This window comes from Pipistrellus hanaki (assembly GCF_964339955.1).
Source record: "Pipistrellus hanaki genome assembly, chromosome: 5".
Classification (NCBI taxonomy): domain Eukaryota; kingdom Metazoa; phylum Chordata; class Mammalia; order Chiroptera; family Vespertilionidae; genus Pipistrellus; species Pipistrellus hanaki.
In genome coordinates, this window is record NC_140507.1 from 20,849,131 (window position 1) to 20,858,374 (window position 9,244).

The window sequence follows — 9,244 nt, forward strand, 5'->3', positions numbered from 1 at the left end:
CACACAATTTGAAAGTGGCAAATCTGAAAATCAAACCCAGTTGTTTTTTTCTATATAGTTAAATTTACTGGGTGACACTGATTAACAAAAATATACAAGTTTCAGGTACACAATTCAATAATACATATTCTTTTTAAAAAAATATATTTTATTGATTTTTTACAGAGAGGAAGGGAGAGAGATAGAGAGCCAGAAACGTAGATGAGGGGAGAAACACAAACCAGCCACCTTCTGCACACCCCCTACTGGGGATGTGCCTGCAACCAATGCACATACCCTTGACCGGAATCAAACCTGGGACCCTTTAGTCTGCAGACCGACGCTTTACCACTGAGCCAAACCGGTTTCAGCTATAACACACATTCTATATATTGTGTGTTCACTACACAAAGTCAAATCTCCACCCATCACCATTTACTCCCCATATACCTCCACCACCACCCCTTACCTCCCCTAACACCGACAATCACGACAATGTTTTCCATATCCACGAGTTTTTTTTCTATATTTTTTCTTTTTTACTCAACCCCTCACCCCTCCACCCAGTCCCCCATCTGATCTCCATCTATGAGTTTGTCACAGTTCTGTCTGATCTCAATACCCATGCTTTTAACCATAACTCACACTTCAAAATATCTCTATGCAATTTCCAACACAGACTGTAATCCTTTACTAACCTAAGAAAGAACTCTGGTGATTTTCAATTACACATGGAAATTTCCATGGGAATTAAAGCATTCCATATTCATTTCATTCTCATAACTTCTTACCAAACTAGAATGGCATTCAGGAAGAAGGTCCTCACTTCTTCTTCCTAGCTTGGGTAAAACATCTTTCTTAATCTAGTTTCTCTACTTTAAATCAAATTCATTTGCTTGTGCTAATGGAGGATAAGCCACAGCTTCTTACCTTCTATTAATGTGGCACACATTAAAGGTTCTTTAAAATGTATCTGTTATGTCATATGTTCCTAAAATAGTGCAGATACGTAGGCAGGAAATAATAATATGCCCCAACTTTACAGATGAGGAAACCAAGACTTAGAGTGGTATCAGTCATTTAATAACTAATAATAACTGATAATAATTCTTCTATTCAGTATTATTTGTTGGGTATTTTGTGTGTGTGAGGTACTATCCTAGAAACAAGAGCTGTTTTCATGAACAACATAGAGTTCTTCCACCCTGGATTTTGACATCTCTTGGGAAGGGAGACACTGAAGTGTCAAATAAGGAAGAATACAAAGTGTATAAAAGATTATAATAGAGGGATCTTAATGAGTCACAAAATTTTCACCAAAAAAGAGACATTTTAGCTGAAATTTAAAGCTAAAAATAATAAATGGAGGGATGAGAGGAGAATACCACAATGAAAAATGAGTGTCAGGCCTGCAGGTATTTGGTCAGGGCACCAGTGAATCATGGTATTGACAGGACACCCTTGCCCTCAGTATTGGTGCTATTTTCTTGACATCAGACCACCTAGAGCACCTGATTCAGCACCTGCATGCCCCTTGTAGCTGATATCTGTGAGAAGCAGCCCTCTCTCCTAAGTTGCAACAGCCAGAGCTTTTGCTTGCCCGTACAGTGTTCTTACAGGGAATTTAAAAAACTATGCCCCACAAGATGGGTTAAACCCTGAGGGCTCAAAGCTGGTGCAAAGTAAGAGGTATTGCTACCCTTTCCCAGGTAAGCAAAGCCATAAGCCAGGGGACACTTGAATGTTATTTCTGCACTAGCTACTTGGACATGCGCAGTGCTCAATTCTAAGCTACTCTGCTGGCATCCCTCTAACTTGCTGAACACTTCCTATCATGGATCACTATCTCCAGATCACAACTCTGTAGGAGTGACCGGATTAGAGTCTTCTTGAGATAAAATGGAGAGACTGGAAGGATCCAAGCATAGCTTTCAAGTGCAGCTTGGTGCCTTGAAAAGAGTCCGGAACTGGGAGTAAGAGGGCCATGTCCTCACCTTGGCTCTGTGACACCAGACAAGCCTCCTTGTCCCAGACCTCAGGTAACTTCAGCATTTATTAAAGGGGCCCTCTCACAGTCACAAAAGTTTTGGTCAAGCTACAAGTTTAGGAACCCCCAAGTCCTCATCTTAATTAACTGAACTTACAACATCCCTCAGGATAACCAGCATCTAGACTTGAACCAATTGTATCCCCTTGAGTGTTTATATCCAGAAGGAAGGATTTTTATATCTGAAATACACAGAAGCGCCTCAAACACAATATTTCTTTTTGTTGTGTGCAGTAATTTTATTATTATTATTTGTTTGTTATATGCCAAGAGTAATGTGCATTCAACTCTGAAAAAGACAATCTAGCCCTCGAGGAGCCTACAGCCTACCGGTGGAGACATATAATCTGTATATTAGGCACAGGAGAGGGACACCTAGTTGTTGTTGTTTTTTTAAAAATATATTTTATTGATTTTTTACAGAGAGGAAAGGAGAAGGATAGAGAGTTAGAAAAATCGATGAGAGAGAAACATCGATCAGCTGCATCTTGCACACCTTCCACTGGGGATGTGCCCGCAACCCAGGTACATGCTCTTGACCGGAATCGAACCTGGGACCTTTCAGTCTGCAGGCTGACACTCTATCCACTGAGCCAAACCGGTTTCAGGGAGACATCTAGTTCTTTTTGGAAAAACTATGCAAGTTTCCCAAGGAATTCAAAGCTAAGGCCAATGCCAAACATAATAATAGGTTCCTTCAGGATTCAGAACTGAATAAAACATTCTGTTCCTTAAGAGATCCATAGGCTGAAAGAGAAGAGAGCTATTAAAGTACTTAGTTCTCCAAAAATAGTCCAAGCGAGTGTTTTATATGACAGATGATAGAGCAACTACCTCTCTGGGGTATGGTGGAAGGGTCATCATAAAGGTTCATAGAGAAGTGTGGCATTTGAACTGGAGTCTGATGAATAGCAGGAATATTCCAAGGCGGGGTGGGGGGGGGGATAAATGATGGGGAAAAAATAAAAAGCATGAACAGAGGCACTGGGGTATGAATGGGCATGCCCATGTGGGAACAAGTAATTAGCTCAGAGCATGGGGAAGAAAGTAGAGTGTGCAGGGATGAAAGTAGAACACCTCACCAATCTGATTGAATACTTACTTCTTGGCACTGAATTATAATAATTCTGCCTGATACCCATCTAATTGTTAATGCTGGCATAGGAACTACCTCTGAAAGAGTTACTACAATGCCATTGATAAATATACACTAGGAAAACCAAAAAGGGCTTTTCTTTGACCATGAGAAAAACTTTAGGTTTGAAAGATTGGGCAGGGCTCATTAGATCCCGGAGCATGCTGTGGAGACATTTTGTGCAATAGCCTAAATTCCATAGCAGGTGATGTCACCTGCAAGTGACTTATAAGTGGAGCAAGGCTACAGGTGCCCTGGAAAACTTTATCTGCACCAATACCCAGAGCTGCAACCATGGCCATCTCCGTGCTCCGGATGACAGTTTTCCTGGGACTGCTTGCCTTGATCCTGACTTGCCATGCTGGTAAGTGCTTCCAGTGACAGCTCGTGCAGCGGTTAGCCATGGTTGGAGGAAGTTGGTGGCACTGTTCCAGAACATAAAGGGCAGGGAGGGGGAGGGACTTTTGAGCACTGGACTAGGAGACCAGAGACAGATCTTCTAGCAAAAAGCAAGTAGAATCTTCTAGCAAAAAGCCTCTGTCCTCAGTGAATGTAAAAAGTGTGAAATGATTGCTTTTTTACATATACTTATGTGATATAGCAACACTATTATGTTATAAATTTAGAAAAAATTTTATCGATTTCAGAGAGGAAAGGAGAGGGAGAGAGATAGAAACATCAATGATGAGAGAGAATCACCATTTATCTGTCTCCTGCACGCCCCCTCCTGGGGATAGAGCCTGCAACCCAGTCATGTCTCCCTAGCCAGAATCGAACCTGGGACCCTGCAGTCCTCAGGCTGAAGCTCCATCCACTGAGCCAAACCAGGTAGGGCTATTGTTATAAATTTTGATGAATATGACTAATAATGCTCAAAGGTGAGGCGTATCAACTCTGAAATAAGACTCCTAGGTCTGACTTCACGACTAATCAGAAATGTGACTTCAGGTATTTTATTTAACTTCTCTGGGCCTCACATGTAAAATAAAATGTCAATAGTTAACTTTCTCAAACATTTATCATGAAAATTAAATGAGAGACAAACATTTAAGAAGTATGAGTCCATAATAAGCACCAGTAAATATTAGCTGTTATTGTTATCATGTATTATTTCATTTAATTATCATAATAATCTTTTTATGTAAGCATACACAGTGTTACCACTGCCCTTTTTGCAGGTTAATAACTATTTGCAAAAAAAAAGTTACTTGATCATAGACACTGATAGTAGTGGCACACTTGGCACTAACACCTAAAGCCCTCAGTTCTTCCCGTTATAACTAAGCATCTATTTCTTCCATGTTTGTTTCAAGCACATAGAAAACCACACAGCAGCATGCAGAATTCTTATGAATTAATTTCTTTTTCTGTCTGTAGAAGACAGTGAACTTGTGACTCCTCTCTATTCAAAATGGTCAGAAAACACTGAGAGAGCAAATATTCCCATTGAAACTCTTCTAAATGTAACTCAACAGAACACACTCCTTCAGCCACCCATTGTCCACTGGCACAACACACAGGCAGACACTCCGACAGAATTACTATAGAGACAGTCTCAGAGACTACTGTGTCCATCCCCTCCTAAAGTAATCCCCCCCTGGTAAAGGAAAAGGTGAGATTGACATCCTAAAAGCCAGTCCCATCTCTCTCTCTTATGAACTCTGAAATTGGTTAAATCAGTTCACTGCTTTGAACTTCAGTTTCTTCATTTGTAAAATGGGATAACAATAAACTTCACCAGATCAAATGAGCAAGCTTTTATAATCACTTGTAAATTATAAAAACTGGACATATATCACTATTACAGTATTTTTTCAGAACTTTTGTATTTCATTGACTAAGAAACTCAACAAGGAGTTAATGTAAATAAGAGCTATCATATATTTCAAAAGAGAAAATATTCAACTATTGGCTTTGATAATTTGTTTCTAGTATATCACATTTCTTAATTTTATTATTGGTACATATTTTTGTTTTGTTTTCCAACATTTTCAAATTTCTTAATATTTTAACAACATTTTCTAATTTGCATCATCTCCAAAAGCACTAGAGGAGAAAGCTACTATGAATCACTTTGTTGTTAATAATAATAATAATAATAATAATATAACAATAACTTACTGTGAGATTACCTTAGGCCTGGTACTGTAAGTGGTATACATAGATCATAATATATGTACATACATACCCACATACATATACATATATATGATATATATGAAAGACATATGCATTATCTTTTAATCTTTATAACAACGCAATGAAGAAACTGAGAGTATGGTTAAATTTTGTGTGTAAGTTTACATGGCTAATTTTTGAACACACGAATTAAACTCGGGTATGTAGGATTCTAAAACATATGATCCACTGGTCCCTAATACCACTCAGTATGTACGTGGTCCAAGGACTGGAGCCAAGGATCTACTCTTCACACACTCCAACCCAGAGCTCCTTGGATATTGAAAAGCTACCACTTGGTGTCACATTAAAAAAAAAAAATCTGGTTATGCCAGTAGGCAGGTAGGAACACAGAAAAATAAAAAATTCACTTTTCATGCAAGGAACCTCTATTTTGCACCTGGTAAATGTCTTCAGGGGATAATTGCTTGAAGGCTCATTATATCATATAAGTAACAAGGTTTGTGGAGTTAAACATAAATTAGATCAAAACCTGATCAGCCACTTTCAAGATGTGTGATTTTAGGTGAGTCATCTAATTTCTCTGAGCATCTTGTTTTCTCTCTTGTAAGACTATATTATAATCATTGCCCTGAATAAGGATTAAGGTATGCTATGAAAATACTATCCCTGCCCCTGCACAACAGGCACAGCATAACAAATACATAGCCTCTTTCCTTCCCTTCCCATGATAAAAACAAAGCTTTTCTGGTCACTGTGGTTGCCTTGCACCTTATATGAGAATGCTGCCCATAAATGTCCACTTTTACCTTAACTCTTAGCCTATGCTATGCATATAACAGTAGACTCAAATATCCTTGTTGAACAACAACAGAAAAACACCCCAACAACTGAATGAATGAATGAATGAATGAATGAATGAATGAAAGAATGAATACTTGGTGATTAGGATACTGATTTTGGTTATATGTCTCAGATTTGTGCTCCTCTCCAATCTTTTGTTATGGCATGGTAAGCAACAAATGTTTGTAGAACTGAAAGCCACATCTTTTAATTAGAGCTTCTACAATATTTTAGGATACAATATAGATGCAAGGCTTCTAACATAATCTGACAACCTCCACACAAAAAGCTGGTTACAACTCCTTCATTCAGAGTCCCCAGGTTTGATACTTCTCAAGTCAAAACTTGTGGCGGGGTTGCAGATAAAATACAGGACACCCAGTTAAGTTTGAATATTGGATAAACAATGAACAATTGTTTTGTTGAAGTATGTCCTAAATATTTCCTGGGTCATTCTTATGCTGAAAACTATTGTTTTTCTGAAATTCAACTTTAACTGGATATCCTGTGTTTTGATTTATCAGATCTGCCAGCAATACTCCTGAGGCTATAATAAAACAAAAAGATAAAGATCCTACTCCATTCTGTCACCAGGGTTCAGGGAGGAGGCCATATGTGCTGCTAAGTGCCCCTCTTTCATTCCATCAAATCTCCTGGTCATTTAGACCACTAAATAAAGCCAATCCCCTGACCCCAAGGGAACTTGCATGTCACCAACCTCCAATCTCACTCTCTAGATCAGTGGTTCTCAACCTTCCTAATGCCGCCACCCTTTAATACAGCTCCTCATGTTGTGGTGACCCCCCCAACCATAAAATTATTTTTGTTGCTACTTCATAACTGTAATTTGGTACTGTTATGAATCATAATGTAAATTTCTGTGTTTTCCAATGAATCTTAATGTAAATATCTGCGACCCTGCTAGCGGTTCTCAACTGAGAGAAATGTGTAAGCGCTGTAGAGCCTAAGACCATGGAAAAACACCGATATTTACATTATGATTCATTATCAGTAGCAAAATTACAGTTATGAAGTAGCAACAAAAATAATTTTATGGTTGGGGATCACCACAACACGAGGAGCTGTATTAAAGGGTCGCAGCATTAGGAAGGTTGAGAACCACTGCTCTAGATCCTTGGCCTCACTCTCTAAAGGACATTCGTTTCATCTTCTCTTACTATTTGTGAGTCTTCTGTAAGTCATCCAATCTTTTCAGTTTCTTGATCTAAAGAGCAAAAATGTACATACCCCATAAGATTGATCAAGGGTAAATTTACACAGCTTTTGTAAAACCATTATTTGTAGAACTATCGGACAGATAAGGTACAAGAGATAGAATTTCTCCTTGTCATCATTATTATACTACCTTCAATCTTATCTTAAGGTTAGATCACAACTTTTCTGTCAAAGACCATGCAGCTCATCACTGAGTGATTAAGGATCCAGATGTGAATACCAGACAGACAGGAGACCGCATTCTGTCTCTGCCACTTTCTAACACTGTGGCTGTGAACCAGCTTCTAAACCTGCCTCACATTCCATTTCTTTACCTTTAATCGGCATAATGATTTTGCCTGCCTCATAGGTTTGCCGTGAGAATAAAATGAGATAATGGATGTGGATTTCCTATCATAGGTATATGGTCAACAAATGGTACTCATTAGTATTTCATATTCATTATTTATCATTACCACGGGCCCAGGGATTACATGGAGAGAGACCATGCAATTGAAGTGAAACCAGGCATTCTGTATTTCAATCATATACCCGTGTTTCCCCGAAAATAAGACATCCTCCGAAAATAAGACCTAGCGCATGGAAAGATAAGACATCTCCTGAAAATAAGACCTAGCGCAAGTTTGGGAGAAAAAAAATAATATAAGGCACTGTTTTATTTTCGGGGAAACAGGGTAGTAGCTTCACTTGGACCAAGTTACTTAACCTCCATGAACTTCAGTCTTCTCTTCCAAGAAGGGAACCAACGGATCAATTGGTCTGCTTGATTGTTTTTAGGAATAAGTGATATAAAGCATGAATTTCACTGGGCAAAATGTATTGAGTAAATGCAACTATAAGATACTCTTAAGTCATTTAGTGGGGGTACGATGGGCGCTAAATGCTTTCTACAAAGAAGAGAGACATTCTGTTCTTATTGCTGACAATCACCTCTGAGATTCTGTTGTCTTTTTCAGATGACAAACGAGATGACAAGTCAGATGACAAGTCAGATGACAAGCCAGATGACAAGCCTGATGGCTCAGGCAAAAAACCAGAGGACATGCCAACATTCCTACACCTCTTGGGCAAAGAAATCCTTGAGAACGCAGTGTCGTTCATCCTCCGCTCCATAGAGAGGAAAGACTGAGACAAGTCTTACTTTTGTGCAGTTCGCTGTTGGCAAATGACCACATTGCATTAAAATGAATGAGAATCAAAAATTTTGTGCACGCCAATGTATGATTTTAATTGAAAAGTGTTGCCCCGCCTTAAGTCCCATTTGCACCTGAATGAAATTTCCTAAGCACTTTTGGGTGAGCACATTCCTATCAACTGATTCCATAAAAATATATATATATTTTTTTTAAATCTCAGGACCAAGTAAGAGATCACCAGGTCAGGAAACAGAAAGTCAGGTTCTGGTCTTGAACAAGTGCTTTTTTCATTGGGTGATTTATGTGTTTCAGTTTGCTTATCTATCAAGTTAAGGGAATACAGGACCAACCCAGCACAGACACTAATTCTTTGGTAAAGGTAATGGGTAATGGTGTGCTCAGCAGTTACAGTAATGATGATTCCTGCCTTTATTTTCTCATTGGAGTAACTCAGAAGGGTATTGATAACAGCTCATCTGTCCTCATAGACAGCCTACTGTATATGAGTAGTTTTGATAGCGAGGGATTTCCCTGGTGGCAGATCACACACCTTAGAATCCTCCCAAAGTTCTCAATCTGTTTCCAAGCCCCTATGCCAAACTTCTCATGCATCTTACTCTAGTCTACATAGCTCTGATTTTTACTTCGACTTCCCCCTGTTCATTCTTCCCCATTTATAAATCTCCTCAATTCCAGCTCTCCAGGATCCAATTCCTTTTGAATTTCTAG

At 38.9% G+C, this 9,244-nt stretch overlaps 1 protein-coding gene across 1 annotated transcript; it reads left to right on the forward strand.

The window, feature by feature from the left end:
• Positions 1–3,438: 3,438 nt before the first annotated feature.
• LOC311622642 (uncharacterized protein C5orf46) lies at positions 3,439–8,508 on the forward strand (the record flags this gene model as incomplete). The annotated part of the gene is made up of 2 exons (XM_084883887.1): positions 3,439–3,525; positions 8,336–8,508. Exons 1-2 carry the CDS (start codon positions 3,456–3,458, stop codon positions 8,506–8,508), a joined length of 243 nt encoding a protein of 80 aa, XP_084740013.1. The 5' UTR covers positions 3,439–3,455.
• Between the last annotated feature and the right edge of the window lie 736 nt (positions 8,509–9,244).